Genomic DNA, 24,364 nt, shown 5'->3' with positions numbered 1-24,364 from the left:
ATCACTTGCAATCACATCATGTTTACCTTTCTTTTTAACACTGGCAAAAAAAAGCCCCTTGAGAGTTTTCCCCCTGACCATTACCCATCAATAATAATAATAATAATAATAATAATAATAATAATAATAATAATAATAATTTATTTATACCCCGCCCATCTGGCTGGGTTTCCCCAGCCACTCTGGACAGCTTCCAACAAAACACTAAAATTAATAAGAGAAGAAAGCACATTTGAAAATTATCTAAGGGGAGAGAGCAAAGCAGTGACATTTGCATGGGTCGGATATAAGGGTTTTGCTGTGCTTATCTTACTTTCAATATGGCCATGAGGTGTTTGTGAGTCTTCTTTCTTACATTCTAACAAATCAGTTTACACTCTGCAGCTTTCCTTAGTGCCCACATTTCAGTTAAAATCCAGGAGAAGACATCATGAGATGACTCCTCTCATGGGACTTTTTTCAGATCTGGAAGTGTGGGCAGTCAAGGAGGCTGCAGAGTGCCGAAGGAATGTTTGATGGAAAGAAAAGTGTACACACTGTCCTTGGCCATCTTATAATGATAAAGTATGCTCAAAATCTGCACCCCTTGAAATTCTAAAGAAATTTCCAAGTGCCTTGAGAATGAGGCAGAAAATAAGAAGGCTCATTTGCAGAGGAAGAAGCCCTTTGAGAAACTGGAGGACATGATTTTAACACAGCACTATTTCCCCCTTTAATGTCTATTAATTATAACGGGTATACTCTGAGTATGAGTAACAATTGATACATCCCACAATTTTTTTTTTATCTATTAGCCACAATCGCTGTGTTCCACCGTCACTATTGGAGGCAGTATGCCTCTGAGTGGCAATTGTTGGAAATCACAAGTAAGGAGGGTGCTATTGTGCTCAGATTCTGCTTGCAGCCTTCCCATTGAGGCCCCTATGGAAGAAGATGCTGGACCACATAGGCCTTTGGCCTAAACCAGCATCCAAACTCTTATTTCGTTCTTGTGTAGTCAAAGGAGGTATGGGGAAAGGGTTAACCTTAAGAGCTGTGTAAAAATATGAGTATAGTTGAATAAATTGGGGGTGAGTGTAGCAGCATGATTGGTGTATGGGCGCAAATACATTTTTAGCTATCCTGTAAGGTGTAGAGAATCATAGGATTAATAACACAGAGCAAACTGGGGTGAAAAGGAAGATGGTATCTTGGGTAGAGTGAACATTTTATGCAGTGATAAGAAAAGGGTCTAAAATCCCCCCATTTGTCTAATACTTAAAGGTATACAAGTCCTTTGTGTTCAGTTATCTTAACACTGGAGGCAACTGAACTACATGTTAAAGTCCACAAAATGCATTGCTCATCCTTTCTAAATGAGAGCTCACAGAAGCAAACAACCCCTTCCCTTCAAAATACTTTCCACTCTGAAAAATAAGCCACCATACTTGGTCATTGGATGGAATGAACATTAGTCTGGACCACTGCAACCTTTTTTTTGGGGGGGGGGGGGAGAATTGATAGGACAGGTTCAACATCAGCCTAGATGTGGAAAGAGTTTGAGAAAGAGAGAGAGAGAGAGCAAGTGGCCACTTTTACTACTCAGGGCGGTGTACCTGTCCTGGCCTCCCAATGTGAAATTAATATATATTTTGCATTGGGATGGTTGGAGTGTCAAATTGTCAGTATGTAATGCAGGCTGCAGCCCCAGTCAGTGCTAAGTGAAAGCCATTTATTCGTTTACTTGTTGCATTGGTGGGACACAGTTGCACAAGGGAAATGGTGGATTATACAGCCAGAAACAGCTATTTCGCAAAAGGTTGTTGTGCAGTGGGTTACACAACAAGAATCAGCTGTTGTGCATCAAGCCTCCGCTAGCATAACCTTTGTTGCGCAACCTTTAAACATCATCCGTTAGCGCAAGGGCTCTTGTGCCAGTAGACAGAGAATGCTGGATATGGTCACGTGTCTACTCAGAAGTAAGTCCCATTCACTTCAGTGTGGCTTACTCCCAGGTAAGTGGGGGGGGGGGTAGGATTGAAGCTTTAGTGTACCTGGAAAGGTTTTGTTGGTGGTGGTGGTTCTTTTCAGCCAAAGGCAATGCACTTTTCATAGCCTCATCATGTTGGTTTTTTTTTTTCTTTCAACTTAACTAATTTAGCTTGAGTATTCCCAAACTCAGACCGTGCTCTCTTTTCTTCCTCTTTCTTTCTCTCTCTCTCTTTCTCTCTCTCTCTCTCTTTCATAGGCAGGGTGCTGCTGTGCCAGGCAAACCAAGAGGGATCTCCCATGTACAGTGCCCCCAGTTCACTAGTATACACGTCCACAAGTAAGCCAGTCATTGCAGCTCTTTTCTTTTTTGCTTTGCCTGTGAAATGTCAATTTCAGCCCCTTAATATCTCACAAAGTTGAAATGTGATATACAGAGAGAAGTGATGCAAATGTTTGGCTGCTGATCTGTTTGTCATGGGATAAGGTTAAGAAATTAACTTTTGTTGTTGCTGCTGTTTTCAACCATCCGGAAGTGGTTTTACTTTTATTTAATTGGCTAGTTAATTTATGTACTGCTTCATATTTCAGCAGGAATCTCTAAGCAGTTTACAAGTGCCAACAAAAAGGAAGCAATGTAAGAAACAGAATGCAAAGTCCACATTCAAAACCATATTAGTAGTAGTAGTAGTATATACCTCTTAAAGCCTTAATAGGCTTCTAATTACACCAGTTACACAAAATACTATTACTACTGCTACTGTTGTACTAATAATCATAATTCCACATTTAAACTAACAAAACTACTCAAACAATTAACAATTGATTAATCAAATAATTTGAGTTAATTTAATGTACATTGCTCTAATCAAAATGAAGTCCGCTCCAAGATCACAAGAGGGGGGCAATAATTTCTCCAACATCTTCAGAGTAGGGGGTGGTTGGGGGCTACCACTTCCTTCAGTTTTTTGAGGATGCTATCACCCCATTTCTCTTTTGGGGGGTGAAAAAAACTTTCAAGCAAGGGTCTTGCATTTCTCACTGCAATATATGGCTCTCTCCAATGCCCCCCATGTTTCTGGAATGGTGTAATGTAGCGTCATTCCCAGGCCACTCCAGAAAGCGCAGCCAGCTGCATCCCACTAGGAACAAGATGCTGTGTGGCAGTTGCCAGATCTGGGATTTTGATGCAATGTGATCAGTACAGTGATGACACGCCCCCCCCTTTTCATCTAATTTAGATGATGATGCTAAACTACTGTCTGAGATTGGTAATGGACTGTATCAATAACATCATTCCTGACAAGAAAGAGGTGCTTTTGGTGTGTGGCTTGTTTGACTCTGGGAATGGTGTGTTGATGGTTCTGAGTAGGGCTGCACTGCCCCCCCCCCAGCTAGGATCAGGACAGTCATGAACTATTGTGGCTGCCCTTCAAGACATTTTAAAAACACACACACCATAAGTATGAGCCACGGTAGCCAAGCTAATAACCTGGACTTCTATCTAACATTGCTGGGTGGCTGTAAAGAATTTGCTTTTCTCTGAATTTCAGTTCTCCAAGGAAATCGAGTGCGCAGAAATGTTTGTTCGGGGAAAGTACCCATAAAAATGCATATATTAATTAAAAAAAATTGCTTTATTGTAGGGAAATGTCCTTGCGAAATGGGTGTATTAGGGGAAATGCTCTCTAAAATTCTATCGGATTTTCAAGAGGACTATTTTTGTACACAAAATTCACAAACTGGTGAAGAAATGCAGCATATTGGATTTAAGCAGTGGTGGCTTGTGAACAAGAGAACTAATAGGGTGGAGAGCAGGGAGCCCAAAAGTAGGGGGCACCAGAACCAGTGACAAACAGGGCCATCCTCTTCCTTTCTAAGTTATACAAAGGGCAACACTGAGACTGAAGGAGAGTAAACTGACAGACAGGGTCACACTCCCCTGCACTGGTCGTAAGGAAGAAGGCAGCCAGTTGGGGCTGGCTAAGAACAGACTGTGATTGGTGGGGCAATACCCCATTTGCCGTAATAGACCAGCCTTCACTAAATTTAAAGTTGGGAAATTGAGAAACTAATAAAAACTGAAATTGACAGAGTTATACATCTGTCCCCTAGTTGACAGAGTAAAGGCTTCCACACAAGAATATGTTACTCAGGCCTATTACTGTTGTTTCCTGCGGCACAATTCAGTATTCTAAAAAGTGGGGAAGGGTAGATGGAGAAGATGCAAAATCTTCTAAATCCTATCTCACGGTGCTCCAGTTCTTTCCATAATTGTCTGAGAAAACTTCCATCAGTTTCTGTAATTAAACTAATGGTCTAAATGAATTTCCAGATCACTAGCTATTCATTCCGATATGTCATTACACTGAGCTCAATTAATAGAAAGTCAGTTTACAGCCCATTGTGTCCAAAAATGCTATTCCATTTCAGCTGTTTTAATTAGCAATATTCACTCTGCTCTACTGCCAATGCCAGCCCTTCCATTCAGTCCACACAAACTCATTTGATGTGTCCCGTCGTCGGACGTTGGCGCTTTTTGGTGTTTGGCATTAAAATAAACAGAGTGAGACATCTGATAATTAAAGCTCTAATGTCTTTCTCACTCTTAAAGTTCATGGGCCCTGATCCAGTAATTTTAGTTCAGGTACAGAAGCTCCAGAGGGCAGATAGCCCTATCCAGAAACCCGCATGTGTTTCACAGGCCTAGCTCACCTGTTCTTTTCAAAGGAGAGAGTTAGGAGTGTGTGCATTAATCTGTTCCTTCTGAGTGTTCAGTTAATTGATTGATTGATTGATTGATTGATTGATTGACTGATTGGAAAGCCTGTACAGTGAAGCACACCTAGGACTCTGGGGTGAAGATACAGACTGATGTTTATGTTGATAAACCTACTGCAGGAAGGTAAACTATGTTTCCATGCGCTCTGGCTTCTGTCATGGTCCTCCATGCACCAGATTTAGTCATGCTGGCCACATGACCCAGAAAGGTATCTGTGGACAAACACTGGCTCTCTTGGCCTGAAAAGCAAGATAAGCGCCACACCCCACTTTGACTGGACTTAGCCATCTGGGGGTCCTTTACCTTTACCTCACCTTGAAATTATTTCCAAATTACATCCTAAGTGAAACTGGATGTAAATTTCAAGGACCTTGCCAGGTTAAAAATCTCTATGGGTTGCCAAGGCACTTTAAACTATGGGCTCATCCACACTTCTGCCTAGAAAGCATGGGTTTGGGTGGTTTTCCACTTGTCTCATGCTTTCTAGGCACAGGTCCAAGCAGTTTTGCCTCCCACCACATTCCCCCTAGAAAAGCTGCTCTTTAGCTCCAAAGCAGAACAAACGGCAAGCTGTTTCGGTTGAGCAGCAAGTGTGGTGTTTACCATTGTGCAGTAGACAATCACACATCACTCTCTATTCTCAACTGAGACCAGCAAGAGCTGAAGGAATTCCTGCTGGGCAAAATCCCTCACAGAGGGTGCAAGAAGGGTCTGGGTCCTGGTGATAACTCGAAGGGCCAGATAGTAAGAACTGCAGGCAGATTTGCATGTTCCCCATCACTACAGTCATACCTTAGAAGCTGAACAGAATCCGTTCCGGAAGTCCATTCGACTTCCAAAACATTCGGAAACCAAAGCGGGCTTCTGATTGGCTGCAGGAAGCCACGGAATCCCCACCAGACGTTCAGCCGAAGCGTTCGGCAACTAAGCCGTTTGAGATCCAAGGTATGACTGTACATTACAGTCATACCTTGGGATAAGTATTTTTGGGTTGAGTGCTGTGGTGACCCAGAAGTAACGGAGCGCGTTACTTCCGGGTTTCGCTGCTCGCTCATGTGCAGATGGTCAAAATGACGTAACGCGTATGTGCAGAAGTGGCGTATTGCGACCCGTGCACGTGCAGACGCAGGTTGAATTCACTTCTGGATGCCAACGGGGCTCTGGAACAGATCCCGTTCACATCCAGAGGTACCATTGTAGAGGGATACAAGCAGAATAGAAAAGCAGTTTCATAAAGCCAGGAAAAGCGCTTAGGGGTTGCCAGACATCCCTCAGTAGCATATACTGAGCATTTCTTCAGAAGCTGCCTTTTCTCTCTCCCCCACCTCTCCCTTGACTTGCACTGTTCTGTTCCTTTTGGAAAATGTAACCCAGCTACCGCCCGACAGTCTTCTGGTATTCCTCCAAACAGCAGGCTTGTCTTGATATTTCTTTCACAAAAATACATATGACAGATAAGTAGCCACTGTGGGATACTTCTGCCTTGTGCCAGAGAGATATTAAAACAATAAACCATGTTGCTCTGGGATTTTAGACTGAAAGCAACAAGGCAAAGATGAGATAGTTGTGAAAGGTGGGGAGGCAGTCGCTTCACAAGAGTCCCCAGGAGCCTGTGATACCACTGACAGGGAAAGGTTTCGAATGTGACGTCTTCTTAAGTAGATTGTGAAAGAGGCTCTGACTACCTTAAATCCTGCTCTTCCATATTGGGGGGGGGGAGAACTGCACCCAGTTATTCATCTAGTTGATAGGCTTCTAAATCTAAAGTAATAAATCAGTTTATTAAATCAAAAAATATTCTGCCTGTGTGTGCGCGCGCATTTTAGTTTTCCTGCACTGTGCATTTATCACAGTGATTTATTAAAATTTCTTTCTTAGCCGCTACTAATTTACACAGGAACTTTGAGCACAATTCAGCTTATAGGTAAAGGTGGGAGGGGAAATTTGTTTCATTTTAATGAGAACTTAACAGATTTGCATTTCCTTAAGAAATCCATAAAACACAGCTATCTTTTGGAACCTGGCCTTCCCTGAATGTGGTTCTTCGACCAAAGAATGTGTGCAAAAATGTGCATATTGGTGGAAACTGTGTACAAAAAATAGATTCTGTTAGGGAAGACTGCTTGTAGAACAAAATGCACATACTAGGTATACATTTGTGCAGTCTTTTTTTCTGGGGGGTACACAGGGGTACGCATACCCGTAAACATTTTGTGAATCTAAGTTTGGCTTCACTGAGGGGCAGTATTTCAAAATGAGTAGGAAAATGAGAGTACCCCCAAAACATTTTTAAAGAAAAAAAAGCACTGCATTTTTGTATACAAAAAATGTACATCTTTATATCCCATATTTTTTGCCAAGGAGCTTGAGGTGGCATATGTGGTTTTCCGCAGCCCTGTGAAGTTGGTTAGGCTGAGATGCAGTGACTGGTCCAACATGGCCCAGTGAGTTTCACATGGCCGAGTAAAGATTTCACTCCTGGTCTCCACCATTGGCTCTCCCAGTGAGAAATGCATGTGGATTTTCATGCTGACTTTTTTTTAAAAAAATCAAATATATGCAGAAATGTGGTGAATTGAATTTAAGTTTGGAAGAATGAAAGTCTGTGAGAACCTGAAAATGACAGATTTGCCTATCACTGTTTGTAAGCTGGTTTTCACTTCAGGTGGACTCATACAATCATCTTTGGCTTTCAGGAGAGGTGACACATGTGATAACTGGTGCTAGTCATGTTGTCGATGTGCTCACAGGGTGGGGGGAGAAGTTGCCACAGTTACACAAAACCATGACAGCAGGATGTACAATGAGGCAGCTCACAGTTAAACTACCCCCACTGATTTAATTGGGATGATTAATCATGTGCTGAAATCTGTTCTTACCTCAGCCAGTGCTGATTTCTTGTGATTTTGTAGATTTTCTATTTAACAATTATAAATTGTGTTTTTATGTGTTGGGAGCCACCTTTTGAGGACCCGGCCCTAAATTTATGTTTTATTTTTTCATGGACACTGTTCAAAGAAGAAAGACAGTTCTGTCCTGAAGACCTAGAACAAGACACACAAAGGGGAAGGGGGAAAGGATCATTGATTTCAAATGACATCTAGGAGCTGCTGTCATAGCCATTTCAGAAGTGACCTAGCCATGATTCCAGAACTCCTCTGACCTGCAGAAGATCACCTTATGCACCCCAGGATCTTCACTGTCTTGAATACACTTTGTGTTCACTGGGTGTAGGATAAGAATTTATAAGCTGGACAGTCTCTTAATTCATAGCACAGCTATGAATTAAACTACTGAAAACAATACAATATATAGCATAGGAGAGTTTGGAGACTTGTGGGTTAAAGGTAAAGGTAAAGGGACCCCTGACCATTAGGTCCAGTCGTGGCAGACTCTGGGGTTGCAGCGCTTATCTCACTTTACTGGCCAAGGGAGCCGGCGTACAGCTTCCGGGTCATGTGGCCAGCATGACTAAGCTGCTTCTGGTGAACCAGAGCAGTGCACGGAAACACCATTTACCTTCCCGACAGAGCAGTACCTATTTTTCTACTTGCACTTTGACGTGCTTTTGAACTGCTAGGTTGGCAGGAGCAGGGACCGAGCAACGGGAGCTCACCCCGTCACGGGGATTCAAACCGATGACCTTCTGATAGGAAGCCCTAGGCTCTGTGGTTTAACCCACAAATAGCCAACTAAATTCTGCTCAGAATAGGCCCATTGTGGTTAATTTAGCATGACTAATTTAGGCCCATTAATTTCAGTAAATTTACTCTGAGTAGAACTTAGTTGGATACCAGCCATTTGTCTATTAAAAGGTAACTATGTGAACATGGTTAATATCTAATGCCAAATAATGCAGTGTACAAACACCAAGCATGGTTCCCCATTCGGGGGTGGGGAATGTGTGACCCGCCAGATGTTGTCAGATTGCAACTCCCATCATCCAAGATTAATGGCCATGCTAGCTGCCCTCAACTTTTTAAATGAAAGCTTAGTGAATGATGAAAAATACTTCCATGGAAGAGGACCTTTTCCTCAAAGTAATAGGAGCCAAAATGTATCATATGATTGTTGGCAAATGCCTTTGACAAACCTGAGTGCTAAATTGTCTACATTTTGTTCATCACATACTGTACTTTCAAAGATTCTGTTTCCGGTGGTTGTCATTCAAGATCGCAAGTGCGTCTGAGATTTTTCAACTGAATTTGACAGCATTCCTTAGAGACATAAAAAGTGCCATTAACTTCGTGGAAGACACCTTAATACATGGTGGTACAACAAAGGAAGGCCATAATAAATGGATGGTCATAAGTCTTCAATTGGATCCATGAATTCAGACTCAACAAACTACAGGAAATGTATTTTTTTTACCAAGGCAGAGTTGTTATTGTACAGCATAAAAAGTCATGCCAAGAAAAAGTAAATGCCACCAAAGAGCTAAAAATACCTCTAGCATTACAGAGCTGAGACACTTTTGGGGGGAATGGTGAATGATCAAGATCAATATTTGAAAATCATCTCAACAGAGCACAACCACTGCATTTATCATTGAAATCTACCATGTTCTGGCATTGTGTGTGCATGCACACATGAAAATCAGTAAGCTTCCTTTTCAGAGGAAAAGGGATATTCGGTCCTACAATTTTGTGATGCCAACAGTGGTTAAGTGCTGATGAAAGCAACTATGGATTGGAACTAGGTGGAGCACTTCTACAACTGTCAAGTGGAACCCACTTGCTACAGGACTCTTATCAGGGACAGGTTCTAGAACAAATAATCATATGCTCTGTCTGTAAGCACTTCAAAAAGGATGCTGTGATTACTAAAACCCAGCATGGGTTTCTGAAAAGCAAGACATGCCAGACCCTGATATAGTCCAGAGCCCTGCCACACTGTGCCTTGCTGGTTGTGAAATGGAATATCCTACCTCAGTGTGTCTATTGGACTTGACTCTGCTCTGGACATGATGATGTTTCACCAGTAAGTGCAACTCTCTCAACCCAGCCTCCCCTGAGTTTCTCAAGCCAAGCTAGGACAGGAAATATTTGTTCTGTGCACACTTCTCTAAAAGCATAAAAAAACCACACACTAATTTCATCCAATCTACTTGTGGAGGTCCAGAGATTCCAGAAGTCTTTCTTTGCATCTGATATGGATGGCCTAAATCTCATCAACGGACCAGAGATAACTAGAAAGCACTTTGTTGACCACGGACAGATGAATGAATTGGAAGAGTCAACGATGAAAGGTTATATTGCTGGTTCATAGTCTAGGAGGAAATAATCAAAGGCCATTAGTGAGTCAAGCAGATAATATGGTACTCTGGAATCGGAAATGGCACAAAGAACAAAATATTAGCCATTGACAAATCTAGAAGAGATTATTAGCACAACAGAAGGATCCTTTAATCACTGAAGCCTTATGGGGCGGGGGCAGGGAAGTAGCATCTGGCCTGTGTCAACTGTTGTGGGTTGTTTGGTTGTTGTGGGTTACTGTTCATGATATATTGATATACTTCCCTTACCCAACATTACCTGCTACAGTGTTGTTGCACTACTGGGGGGCAAAGCTTTCTTAGTTTTGGCATTCCAGGTGAACTTGCTGCCGACAGTGCGTCCCAGTTTATAGCATTCCAGTCATTCCAGACTTCTTTCAACTTTTACCATATTATTGCAACCCCACACTAATATCCAGCAAATTTTAGTCTTCCCAAAATAATATCTGAAGATGGAATGGCTCATATATTGCTCTTTTAAGCTACAGATAAACATTACTGATAGACCAGCAGAACTGCTACTGCGAAGACAAATCAGAATCCCCATTTGAACAGCAGAGGAGAGTTTCATTCCAAAGTGAGCTGACCTGGGAATGGTGGCCTCTACAAATGACTAAACTAATAGAAGTTATGAACACTTCAATAACTGGTGCAATTCTGTGATAGAACTATCCCACTTAGAGTCAGGGGACAGAGTTTATATTGGAAATGATGGGGAGGGGAAAACCACATGGCAAACTCCAGCACCTGTGAAAGACGAGGAAGAGAAATGAAACACCCTGGTCATATTCTGTTGAGTCTGAACGTGGCATCTACTTTCCATCTATCACTGAGAATGTACAATCACAAAATTCACAAGCTGTATCTGAAATGCCAACTTCTTCTTCTTCTGAACAGTCTTGTAAGCCTGACACCAATGATACTCCTCAAAATTGCCATTTGCTCCAGTCAAGTTATTTGAAAGCCTTTGGGATTTAGAGAAGAGTGATTGATTATCTGAACTACCAAAGGTCTCAATAGTGCCAATTTATTTACTGGTGGCTTCTTTGAACAAAAAAGAAGGGAGAGCTATATGAATAGTTTAGTGGACTTAGCTGTATCTAGGTAGGGTTGGGAATTTTCTCTTGCCATTCTGTTTTTGATGGTGAGTTCTTGTTTTGCTTCTTGATTGTTTGTTCTCTATAACAGCTATACAGAGAACTAGAATCATAGAATTAGAGAGTAAGAAGGGACCCCAAGGGTCATCTAGTCCAACCCCCTGAATTGCAGGAACCACAGCTAAATAATTCCTGACTGGTGGCCATCCAACCTCTGTTCCAAAAACTCCATGTGAAGGAGAGCACCACCTTCTGATGTGTAATATTGTTAAATGAGGAAGAAAGAGAGAGAGAGAGAGAGATTTATCAAAACAAGGTGGCTTACAAGTTAGAACAAAAATAGAAAGATATGATGTGTAGACTATAGCAAAACAATAAGCAACAGCTACAAATACAGAGATACAAATATCTAAAATAGCGAGGACTGGATGTTTCAAATCCATTCAAGGGTTATCAATGTAAGAAGGCATCATTTTGCATTCTTCCCTGTATTTGCCGCCTGCAGCACTATTTCCTTTACATTGCAGTTCGTCTTCTGCCCATAACTACATTATTTGTTTCTCTGTTTTCTGTGGCAATATTATGTAATTTACATAATGCCTTATGTAATCCACCCATTGCCTTATCTGCCAAAAGTTGTGACTGTTTGCTATGAGGGAGGCAAAACCTCCAAACGGGGCCAATTTCTTCCCGGTTCTGAATACGGCAACCATTAATGAACCATAGGACGGTCAATTACTGAGTGCAAGGAAGAAAAAGGTTAGCATACAAAATAATCACAGCGTAAAGGGCAGGAGGGTGGGTTGTTCTTCAGCCAACTGTGGTCCCTAACTTGGGTGCAGCCGGCCTTTAGAGTGGGGCCCTCTGGCCATCTGATTGGCCAATTTGAAGTCGAGGGCATGGCAGACTATCCTGCCATTCTTTGCAGCGTCCGAGGGAATTCCCCAACTGTCAGCTACACAATGGGGAGGCCTTTTCCTCTGTGGAGCTGAGGGCCTGCCATGACAGGCTACAACTGCTGCCCATCCAGAGGCTGGGTAATGGCCAGTTCCGGAGCTTTGATCATCTTAGTTGCCATCCTCTGCACACATTCCAGCTTGTCAATATCCTTCACAGATTGTGGCACCCAGAACTGAACTCAGTACTCCACGTGTGGTCTGAGCGAGACAGAATAGAGCAATACTATTACTTCCTTGGATCTGGACACTATACTTGTTGATGTAGCATAGAATAGCATTTGCGTTTCTTGCTGCTGCATCACACTGTTGACTCATGTTAAGTTTGTGGTCTACTAAGACCCCTGGATCCTTTTCACATGTATTAGTGGCAAGTCAGTTGTCCCCTACAGTGGCATAGCTTTGGGGGGGGCTTTGCCCCAGGTGCACAATCAGGGGGGGGGGCACGAACCAAGCACCCCCCCAGAGATCCCTGTTGCATGCCCTCCATGCCCACCTCTGCCCAGCATGCAAGCACCCACCCAAGGGTGGCTAGGGAACAGAGTGCAGAGCACCCTCTGTGCCCTGTTTCTGCCTGATACATGAGTGCCTGCCCGGCAACGGCGGAGGCAGGGGCTGGACAGGCTTGCTCCACACCCGCCTGTGGCATGCATGTGCTCACCCATCCCGGGCACCGGCAAACAGCGCTATGCCCTGGTCCCCTAGCTTGTATCTGTGCAGATGGTTTTTCCAGTCTAAGTGTAGAACCTGGCATATGTTTCTATAGCAAAATTAAAATTAATTCATAGCATTTCTTTATGACTTGAAGAAAAATATAATTTGTTCATACTTGGGGAATAATGTGGAGGCGGGAGGGGGTAAGACACTCTTACACACTGTAAGATAGCTTTAGGCTGAGCCAATGAGGGAGAACATATTTGGACATTGAGTTCTGTACAGCAAACACTTTCCCATTTTTTTATACCTATCTCCAGATGTTTAACTGTGTGAAAAGTGAATGAAATGCAACATTTGCAAGCAGAAATATTGGTGATGTCGTCTCTTTGGATAAATGTTATCTATAATTTGAAAAGGGAGGTTGGTTAGATTGAAAATAGTTCTGGGCCTTAAGAGACAAGTTATTCAGAAGATGAACCGAAACTTGCATAATGGGGCAGAAGGGTGGTGTGCAGTTTTAGAAATTCTTCTTCTTCTTCTTCTTCTTCTTCTTCTTCTTCTTCTTCTTCTTCTTCTTCTTCTTCTTCTTCTTCTTCTCTCTCTCTCTCTGTCCCCCTCCCCCCTCATAAACACACATACATATTAAGGCTGCATGCACCCTGTACATTTAAAACACTCCCCAGGAATTTTGGGAACTATAGTTCATTATGGTGCTGGTAATTATAGCTCTGTGAGAGGTAAACTGCAGCTCCCAGTATTATTTTTGGCGTGAATGTGCTGTAAATGTGCTCTAGATGTCTAATGTCTAATGCTAACTTATTAATATTTGCAGTTCATCTAATTTCTAAATTCCAATTACGTGCTTTATATAGCGCCATACTATATTCTGTCATTCCTATTCTATAACACGTGCCCATGTGCTGAGGAAAATGTGTAAATCCCAGAGGGTTCAATATATTAACAGCTAACTGATAAATGCAAGTGTTCAAGATCCATTGTGCTCTCTATCTGAATGCAGCATTTTGGGAGAATGTCAAGATTTTGACCAGGGATGCCTAAACATAAAAAGTATTTAGCAGGTTCCAGAAACAGTATAGAAAAGGCACCTGCTTGATATCAATTGGTGCTGCCACACTGAAGGGTCAGTTCCATACCAGCCCCTACACTGATGTTCAGCCCTACCAACAGCCCAGGGATTCTGCAAGCGCAGTTACCATCCCACAATTAGGGTTTCTAATCTATTACCACCATGCCTCAAGTCCTATGGCACATAAATGCAAATCAAGCAATGTGTTCTTCTTACACAGCTGTATTAACAACTAAAAACACACACACTTAAAGTCCCTTGCAGAAGAGAGACATGTTCTTTTTAATTTAAATAGATTTGTTCTGCCTTTGAACAAAGAAGCAATGAGCTATCTCACACAGTTTCTAACCTCCTCCTTTTGTCATCTGCTGTTTCTTTTTCTTTTTTCTTCTTTTTTAATTTGCTAGAGATTTCACACTTGACTACCTAGCATTCATGCCGAGCCAGAATGGGATGATGTTCTCTTAGCTTGTCTGTATCCAGATGGGCCCGACTGTATTTTGCTCAGCATTTTGCAATTCTGTGATATTATTACGGCCACTCTGAAAATTAACTAAGAGCAGAAAATTATAGTTCTGTGGCCCAAGCTTAAGCATTCTGATAAGCTTGTAGCTGAGGCTGGGGGTGGGGGAGCCAAGAGAGCTGGGGCATAAACAGCTAGTCATGCTGCCCCACGGACCCCAGTGACGATTTGCAAAATTCTCTTTGTGGATTCTGAGCAGAACCCATACTGTTGAGTTCTTTTTGTCCTTCTTTCCTGGTAAAAAAAAAAGCTCAGTGATCAATCGTGATGTGAGAAGGCATCATTTTCTGTTCTGCCTTGTATTTGTCACATCAGCACAGATTTTGTTCTGCTGCAGTTCATCTTCCATCAAAAGCTACTTTCTTTAGGGTTTTATTTATTATTACATTTATATCATTCATTTTGTCCTAGAAGCTTAAGATGCTGTACATAGTTATGATCCCAGGAGCCTCAGTCTCAGAGTATGAATATGCCCCCCAGGCCTCTCTGATTGGCCATCAGGACTTCCCAGACCATGCACCACACTGATCCTGTTTCACACCCTGTTTTCCTTTTTTGTCTGGCTGTAATGTATCTTTGAGTTCTGATAATGTCTTGGATGGAGGCTATAAAGCAAGGTGTGAATATGTGTAGAAACTAGCCTACTATAAAGAAGGTGAACAATACATCTATTGCTCTGTTGACTTTTGTATCTGGCCCTGCCCAGCCCTGCCACTGGGGAATCAGAAGGCTGCCCACAAGGGAATGCCACATTTGGGTGAAAAAATGTCCCCCTGCCTTTGCATAAATGATTTTTTTTTTAATCTAGTCTACTCAGTGTCTGAATTAAGAAGGTCCCTGGTGATCTGTGGACTATTTCACACATTCCATTTTAGCTTGAAGCAAACCTTATTCATGAAAATGCTCCCAGCCCCAGAACACTGGGGCTAATAATGCCTTTGACTTTCAATTTTGCCTTTCCATAATTCATGCTACCATTCAATTGGTTTTGTGCATTATTTTTTTTGTAACCATCTTCCCTTTAAAAAAAAGAAAGAGAAAAAGTTAATTAATCAGGGCTGTGTCAATTTCCTTGTGCCCTGTCAATTTGGGGCAAGGTAATTAATCACTAATCATCACCCCGTCAGCAGCAAGCAAAGGGACAATTCGCAAGCCATTTATCATCCCTTTGAAAAATAAATGGCAGACGCCACCACACAGCAAATACATCTTGTCTTTCATAATATTTTATCGACACTTTTGCATGTTGTAATAGACTTCAGCAACAAGCAGCTGTAGTTCAATGCAATATGAATATTAAAGGAACAAATGGGAACAGATTTATAGGCTATTGCTTTTCTGTTATGTCAGTTCGGAGATTACACCAAGCAAATGAACAGTGAAAAATTACTCTTCCATGTGGGGAATGGTGATTAAACTTGTACATTAATTAGAGATTTTGTGTGTTTGTGTGTGTGCGTGAGTGCGTGTGTTTTTCTTTTCAATGAATTTCAAATGAGAATGGCCTGTAAGAAAGTGTTTGTCCAAAATTCGTTAAACAACCCTGTTTAATATCGATGTGGAGTTTAGAACAATGGCAAATTAATGACTGTTTCAGTAATCCTGAAAAACACGGAAAAGGGAAATAGAAGAAAGCATGCATCTACTCAATTAAGACAGCAGGAAATCCACACACATATACAGGATCCGTGAAAGATTGGGATTGGTTCCTGCATGCAAGTACTTCATTTAATTTGTCTGCAATTGATCAGCGATCACTGTTTTGTGTGTGAATTTCCATCACTTGATGAGGGAAGCAATATGCTGCATTTGTGCATAGTCCATTAAAGGAAGTGTAGAACACGAACACACACACACCAAGCAAAAAATAATTTGAAGGGCCTATATTTTGCTGAATGCTCCCCATATGTTTGTCAAATTCAATGGAAACCACTTCCCTACCCTAGGGTTGCCACCTGTCCCTAGACAAATGTGATCATCCTTTTGCGGGAAGGGGAGAAAAGTGTCCCTGCCCTGTTTAGACTTCAAACGGGATGCCTTTTTTCATGTACAGTGGTACCTCATGTTATGGATGAGATCTGTTCCAGAGGCCCATCCGTAATGTGAAATGCCCACGACTCGAAGCGCTGTGTCTGCGCAGGCGCGCGGCGCAATTTGGTGCTTCTGCGCATGCGCGAAGCACGATTTAGCGTTTCTGCACCTGTGCGAGCGGTGAAACCTGGAAGTACCCTGTTCCAGTACTTCCAGGTTGCCGCGGAACGTAACGTGAAAAGACGCAACATGAAGCTGATGCAACACGAGGTATGACTGTATTTGAGCTCATTCTTCTCCTCCTCAAAACTGTTCAGGCAGAGGGTGGTTCCAGTGGGAGGAGGAGAGCAAGAGTCTGAGTGGGAGTTTATGTGGGCCCATGAAGAGGAGAGCCGAGAACGAGAGTTATCACAGGATGTGGGTAGAGCATTGGGTGGGGCTTGGAGGAGGAGTATGAGAGGGATTTTGCATTTGCAGTGGGTGGGTCACAAAGAACAAGAGAGGGGTTTTGCAGTGCATGGGCCTGCTATGGTGGAGTCTCAGGTTTTTCCTGGGTGGCAGGGCGGCAGCGGGTGGTGGACTACAACTCCCATCATCCCTGACCACTGGTCCTGCTAACTAGGGATGATGGGGGTTGTAGTCCAACAGCATCTGGGCATACAAGGTTGAGAAAGGCTGCTCTAGATACTGCCACAATCACATGCAGCACCCACAAATGATTAGAACTATGGAAAATGTAGTTTACATGGATACATGCGAACTTGGATGCTATCTGGGGCCCAAATGACTTAGGCCCCAAATATCTGAAAGACCGTATCCTTCCCTAGAGCCCTTCTCAGGTATTAAGATCAACAGAGAGGGCCCTATTGTACTCTTGTACATTCTCTCTGGATCCCCTAAGTTGTGGACTTTCCTCCCCACAAAAGTGCATACGGAATCTTCATTGTACAGCTTATCATATGCTGAAAAGACACCTCTGCACTCTGGTGTTGATTTATTTAGTTCTTGATATATTTAGTTCTGATTGTAACATCTGGGTGCCACAGTTAGAGTTAGATAGGGTTGCCATATGTCCGGAATTTCCTGGACATACCTAGAATACTGCATTCGGAAGCAGTGTCTGGGCGGAAATCAGCAAAATGCCCAGAAAAATCCAGACATAGGTCATCCCACACCGGCAGCATTGTTTTTGCCTCTTTTCCTTAAAAATAGCCCAAAAATGTTTGGTTGTTGTTTTTTTGCGGTTTTGACAACAACTGCCATGTCCGGATTTTCACTTAGAATCATAGAATCAGAGAGTTGGAAGAGACCACAAGGGCCATCGAGTGCAACCCCCTGCCAAGAAGGAAACACCATCAGAGCACTCCTGACATATGGTTGTCAAGCCTCTGCTTAAAGACCTCCAAAAAAGGAGACTCCACCACACTCCTTGGCAGCAAATTCCACTGTCGAACAGCTCTTACTGTCAGGAAGTTCTTCCTAATGTTTAGGTGGAATCTTCTTTCTTGTAGTTTGGATCCATTGCTCCGTGTCCGCTTCTCTGGAGCAGCAGAAAACAACCTTTCTCCCTCCTCTATGTGACATCCTTTTATATATTTGAACATGGCTATCATATCACCCCTTAACCTCCTCTTCTCCAGGCTAAACATGCCCAGCTCCCTTAGCCGTTCCTCATAAGGCATCGTTTCCAGGCCTTTGACCATTTTGGTTGCCCTCCTCTGGACACGTTCCAGTTTGTCAGTGTCCTTCTTGAATTGTGGTGCCCAGAACTGGACACAGTACTCCAGGTGTGGTCTGACCAGAGCAGAATACAGTGGCACTATTACTTCCCTTGATCTAGATGCTATACTCCTATTGATGCAGCCCAGTATTGCATTGGCTTTTTTAGCTGCCGCGTCACACAGTTGGCTCATGTCAAGTTTGTGGTCAACCAAGACTCCTAGATCCTTTTCACATGTACTGCTCTCAAGCCAGGTGTCACCCATCTTGTATTTGTGCCTCTCATTTTTTTTGCCCAAGTGCAATACTTTACATTTCTCCCTGTTAAAATTCATCTTGTTTGTTTTTGCCCAGTTCTCTAATCTGTCAAGGTCGTTTTGAAGTGTGATCCTGTCCTCTGGGGTGTTAGCCACCCCTCCCAGTTTGGTGTCATCTGCAAATTTGATCAGGATGCCCTTGAGTCCATCATCCAAGTCGTTGATAAAGATGTTGAATAAGACCGGGCCCAAGACAGAACCCTGTGGCACCCCACTAGTCACTCTTCTCCAGGATGAAGAGGAACCATTGATGAGCACCCTTTGGGTTCAGTCAGTCAGCCAGTTACAAATCCACTGAGTGGTAGCATAGTCAAGACCGCATTTTACCAGCTTCTTTACAAGAATATCATGGGGCACCTTGTCAAATGCCTTGCTGAAATCTAGGTAGGCTACATCCACTGCGTTCCCTTCATCTACCAGGCTTGTAATTCTGTCAAAAAACGAGATCAGGTTAGTCTGACATGACTTATTTTTCAGAAATCCATGCTGACTATTGGTGATCACAGCATTCCTTTCTAGGTGCTCACAGACTGTTTGCTTAATGATCTGCTCCAGAATCTTCCCTGCTATTGATGTCAGACTGACTGGGCGGTAATTATTTGGGTCCTCTCTTTTCCCCTTTTTGAAAATAGGGACAACATTTGCCCTCCTCCAGTCTGCCGGGACTTCGCCTGTTCTCCAGGAATTCTCAAAGATGACTGCCAGTGGTTCTGAGATCACATCTGCCAGTTCTTTTAATACTCTTGGATGCAGTTCATCTGGCCCTGGAGACTTGAATACATCTAGACTAGCCAAATATTCTTGTACTATCTCCTTAGTTATTCTGGGCTGTGTTTGCTTTGCTGAATCATTTGCTCCAAATTCTTCAGGTCGGGCATTGTTTTCTTTATCGGAGAAGACTGAGGCAAAGAAGGCATTGAGGAGTTCAGCCCTTTCTGTGTCCCCTGTTTGCATTTCACCATCTTCTCCTCTGAGTGACCCCACTGTTTCTTTGTTCTTCCTTTTGCTACGAACATACCCATAAAAGCCTTTTTTGTTGCTTTTAACCTCTCTAGCAAGCCTGAGTTCATTCTGTGCTTTAGCTTTTCTGACTTTGTGTCTACACGTGCTGGCTATTTGTTTGAATTCCTCTTTGGTGGTATCCCCCCTTTTCCATTTTTTGTACACATCCTTTTTTAATCTTAATTCAGTTAAAAGTTCTTTAGATAGCCACCCTGGCTTCTTTAGGCACCTTCCATGTTTCCGTCTCATTGGTATTGCCTGATGTTGTGCTTTTACTATCTCCCTCTTAACAAACTCCCAGCCATCATGAACTCCCTTTCCTTTTAGTATTGCTGTCCATGGGATCTCTTGAAACAGAGTTGGACAAATCTGTCAATTTTGGTTTCTCTTTTTTAAAACCCTAAATTCCATTCTCTATTCATAGCAGCAATTATTATTATTATTATTATTATTATTATTATTATTATTATTATTATTATTAAAAAACCTTATGGCATTTTTTCAGCATTTTAATGCAAATTTCTCCATATGCACACCCATCATTTTTACCAACATAAACACTTTGGCAAGCAAATTTTCCAAATATAATCTAGTCTGTACACAACTTTTTCTAATGAAGAAAATGTATGCTTACATTGGTTGGAAAACTAGTTCACAAAATTCAGAGAAAGGCAGACTTCAAAAGCTAGTTGTGTTTTGGTTACCTTATTGACTCTAGAAATGCAAATTAGGTGGTTTCTCACTAAAAAGCAAAGAAAATGGGATTTCTCCTTCATCAAACCCATAGGTTCCCCATCCTTCCATTGCAAACTTAAGTCACATGCTTTCCTGAAGGAAGTATCACAAGACTCATGATGGGAAGTTGTCACAGGGGCTGATGCATGGGGAGAAGAGAGGCAGAGTAATGAGAAGAGAGATTCATTCATCCATTTTGACGGCGCACCTTTCTTTTGGCATATGGCGCTCTCATGCAAATCCAAATTAGAGCTGGGATGCAAGGAATAATTGGCCATTAAAAGGGCTGTATGTTTTTATGGCTTTGATGGGGAAATCTGCCCCCCTGTTGGGTTTTGCATCTGCGACTTTGTCATCTATCCCTGAGCTTCAAAACTTAAATACACAGTTTATAATACACATCTCATCTAGGGGAATTTCTGGTGTTGAGAGAGAAACATCCTTCATTCTGCATTTCGGGCTCCCCCGCCAAACTTATGTGTGTTGAAATATGCCATCTAATAGCCTTCCACACAATTTTTATCTCATTTAATAAGAAAATGAATGGGAATAAAATTAGTTATTTATTAATCTCACTTGGGATGAATTGGCGTTTGTTTGCAGTTCAGGTGTGAGCACAGTGGTAAACTCTTCTTTTGTGAAATACTCAATGGCCACATTCATACCATACGTTTAAAGCATGATGATGCCATTTTAAACAGTCAGGATTTCTTCAAAAGAATTATGGGAATTAGTTTGTTAAGGGTGCTGAGAGTTGTTAGAGGACCCCTAATTCCATCACAGAGCTGCAATTCCCAGAGTTCCTTGTGAAGAGGGATTGATAGTTAAACACCTCTTAAAACTGTGGCTCTGAGACAGGAGTTGGGGTCTCTGAAACTGCGCTCATCACCTTTAACAAACTACAGCTCCCAGATTTATTTTGGGGGAAGCCATGATTGTTTAAAGTGGAATCATAGTGCTTTAAATGTCTGGTGTGAATGTGGCTAAAAGGTCTTTGTTGCAAAGCCCAGTCTCCATTGGCTTATTCAAACTCTGCAATTATATAGACCAGCGTGGTGCTAGAAATTCCTCCCACATTCTTCCTGAACAGTCTCATCCAATTAATGAGAAAAGAAACTACATTTAAAAATCCTTAGTCTCAGTGTTGCCCTTGGAGAACATAGCAAGGAAGAGGATTGGGACAAAACTAGAGTTGGTGGGTTCTCCTGGTTGTTGGCTCTGGCGCCACCTACTGTTGGCCTTCCTGCCTTCTGCCCTATCAGTTTCAGTGGCCACAAACCACCACTTTGCAGGGCCCCATGTTATCCATCCCTGTTCTAACTCATGTAGAGCAGCAGTACCTCTGCTAAAGATGGGTGAATGTTTATTTTGGTTTCTCTCAGTTTGTCACACACACACACACACACCCCATTTTAAATTCAGTCCAGCAGTTTTAAATCACTTTGCAATATAAAAAGCATGGGAGCGGGGGACTTATGAAAACTTATGAGTGTTTTGGAGCATATTTCTCCTAATATACACGTTTTCTGAAAGCCATTTCCCTAATATGATTTTTGTATCTTTGGGGGGGGGGGGGTTGGCATATGCATATAAATTCAGAAGACTGCAAATTTTTCAGGATGCGATTCCAGTATTTCTGTCGGAGCAGAGTTTATAGAAGTGTGAATTAGAATGTGAAGGGGGAAGCGTATTGCTCCCTTATCCCTAGTTCCTGCTACAACAGATAAAAGCCTAACTTGATATAACTGAGGCCCCCCCCACACACACTTTATGACCTTGGGTACATTCAGATGTGGGGAATCTGTCCCATTTCCTTTCACACTGCAGCACCTGTTGCATTGTATAATTGTGGCTTTTGGACCGATATAACAGCATATCACACTAAATTTCTTTCACACAAGTGGGTGTGGTATGGCACAAGGACAAATGCCACCCAACAATATTGCTACCTCCCCACCCTTTCCACACAGCCCTGCTGCTGTCCTCCCATAATTCCTCCATGAAAACAGCAGGAAAGAACTGTACGTTGGTGTGCCGCCCCTAATTTTGTCACTTTATTCTTTTGATTTTCTGGCTTAAGGGGGCTGCAGATGGATGCCCCCCGCCCCCACCTGAAATAAAATGGAAATGTTCTCTATTCCATTAGTTTTCCAAAAGTGACTTTTACGTCATGTGAAAGATTTATATACGAGTGCATCTAGGAACCTGGCAAACTGCCTTATACTGAATCAGATTTAGGTAGGTAGCCGTGTTGGTCTGACGCAGTCAAAATAAATTAAAAAATTAAAAAATTGTCCAGTAGCACCTTAGAGACCAACTAAGTTTGTTCTGGATATAAGGTAGGTATCTGAAGAAGTATGCATACACATGAAAGCTTATATTCAGAACAAACTTAGTTTGTCTCTACTGGACAATTTTTTAACTTTTTCATTTATTTATACTGAATCAGACCCAGTGTTCTCTACACTGACTGGCAGTGGCTTTCCATGGGTTTCAGAAAGGGAGTCTTTCCTAGTTCTATCTGGAGATGCTTGGAATTGAACCTGGGACTTTCTGCATGCAAGGCAGATGCTCTAACCACTGGACTATAGCCTTCCAGTCCTGAATGAGCTAAGGCTCTTTCTCTTTTTTTGGTGACACAGAACTGAAGGATGGATGTTCTTGCATTGCAGGGGGTTGGACCAGCTGACCCTCGGGGTTCCTTCCAACTCTCTGCTTATTCTCTTCCTTTCTGATTTGCCTTTCCCTCCAGTGCCGGGTTTCCCATACCCTGCCGCTACTGCTGCCGCCGCGTACAGAGGAGCACATCTCAGAGGCAGAGGCCGCACCGTCTACAACACATTTCGCGCCGCAGCACCCCCTCCTCCCATCCCGGCTTATGGCGGGTAAGTAGACCCTTGGGACTCCTTTTGACCATTGGTGCTGCCTTCTCCTGCCCTCCATTGCCACCTCCCCAGAAAAGGGGGGAGAGAGAGAGAGAGAGAGAGAGAGAGAGAGAGAGAGAGAGAGAGTCAACTGAGCATTTGTGAGTGCTATGCATAATGATGCCATCTTTACACACACACACACACACACCACGCAGCATGCCACCCATCTCCGTTGCCTGAAGTGGAGCACCTTGCGCACAGGGCTGACAAATGATAGTAATTTGCACTGTCATGGTTGGGAGCTTTAAAGCATTTTGCGCGTCCCATGTTGTTATGTAAATTCCTCTTGAGAAGGAACGCTGGTGGGAAAAAAAGAGAGAGAGAAGGAAAGGAAAGGGAAAACTCACAGAGGTAGAGATGTATTTTTCGATGATTGCAAACATCTGGTTAGTGAGAAGGTTGAATAACACTTTAAATCTTTTTTTTTTTGCGGGGCGGAGGGGTGGAATCCACCGAAGTGAAAGTTGACTCACAACCTTAAGGGCTTTGATTTATTATTAGTGTTTTTGATATTAGCAGCAAAATGTGTGTGTGTGTGTGTGTGCAGAGTTTGTACCCTGCAAAAGATCTGAGCATGGGGAGAGGACAATATATCCCAACATGCAGACACACCCACTGTTAGGGATGCAGGAGGCAAATTTTACGCAGAGTCATCAAAAGGCACATTTAATTTTCTCCCATTTAAGTGGATCAGAGGACAATAGATCTGCTCCCAGACTTTGGTGACTTTGATAATTCAGGCTACTTTTACCTATCTGGTCCCACTCTGTGTTCTGGTTCTTGGTCACAGTAGTGTGTGACAGAATGTTGAGACTATTTACGTAGATCTACAAGCCCTCACCACTCATTACTGGTGTTAAGGGGGGAAACAATTTGGATGGCTTCAAAATACAATTAAACAAATTCTTGGGTGATAGAGTTATCAATGGCTACTTGACGCAATGACTACGTTTTGGGTAAATCCTGGACATCTCTCTACAAAGGTGGGAGCAGTACCTGTCTCAAGCCCTGGAGAGCCACTGTCAGTCACTACTCAGCTAGATGGGTAACTTATCTGACTCAGTATAAGACAGCTTCTAGGAAGAGTCATAGCTCAGTGGTAGAGCATCTGCTTTGAATTCAGAAGGTCCCAGGTTCAACTCCCAGCATATCCAGATAAGGCTAGGAATATCTCCTGCCTGAAACCTTAGGAGAGCCACTGCCAGTCAATGGGGACATTGTTGAGGCACATGGCCCCTTGGTCTGACTCAGGATGAGGCATCATCCTCTGCTCCTAAGGAAGAAATTT

The 24,364-nt window shown here is 42.7% G+C and overlaps 1 protein-coding gene across 35 annotated transcripts in view; it reads left to right on the top strand.

Moving 5' to 3' along the window:
• Positions 1-24,364, top strand: part of RBFOX1 (RNA binding fox-1 homolog 1) — a 1,500,640-nt gene that overhangs the window by 1,407,205 nt on the left and 69,071 nt on the right. For 29 of the 35 annotated variants that reach the window (XM_081170175.1, XM_081170150.1, XM_081170155.1 and 26 more), the window contains 2 exons: positions 2,228-2,308; positions 22,902-23,034. In XM_081170175.1, the coding sequence (XP_081026301.1) occupies positions 2,228-2,308; positions 22,902-23,034 (214 nt within the window). The remainder of the gene's footprint in view (positions 1-2,227; positions 2,309-22,901; positions 23,035-24,364) is intronic. The other 6 variants (XM_081170147.1, XM_081170177.1, XM_081170172.1 and 3 more) reach the window with 1 other exon arrangement.

Source organism: Podarcis bocagei, assembly GCF_964188305.1.
Source record: "Podarcis bocagei genome assembly, chromosome: 14".
NCBI classification, from domain to species: domain Eukaryota; kingdom Metazoa; phylum Chordata; class Lepidosauria; order Squamata; family Lacertidae; genus Podarcis; species Podarcis bocagei.
Note: the sequence above shows the minus strand (reverse complement) of the source record. Positions and strands in the feature narration are given on the sequence as shown.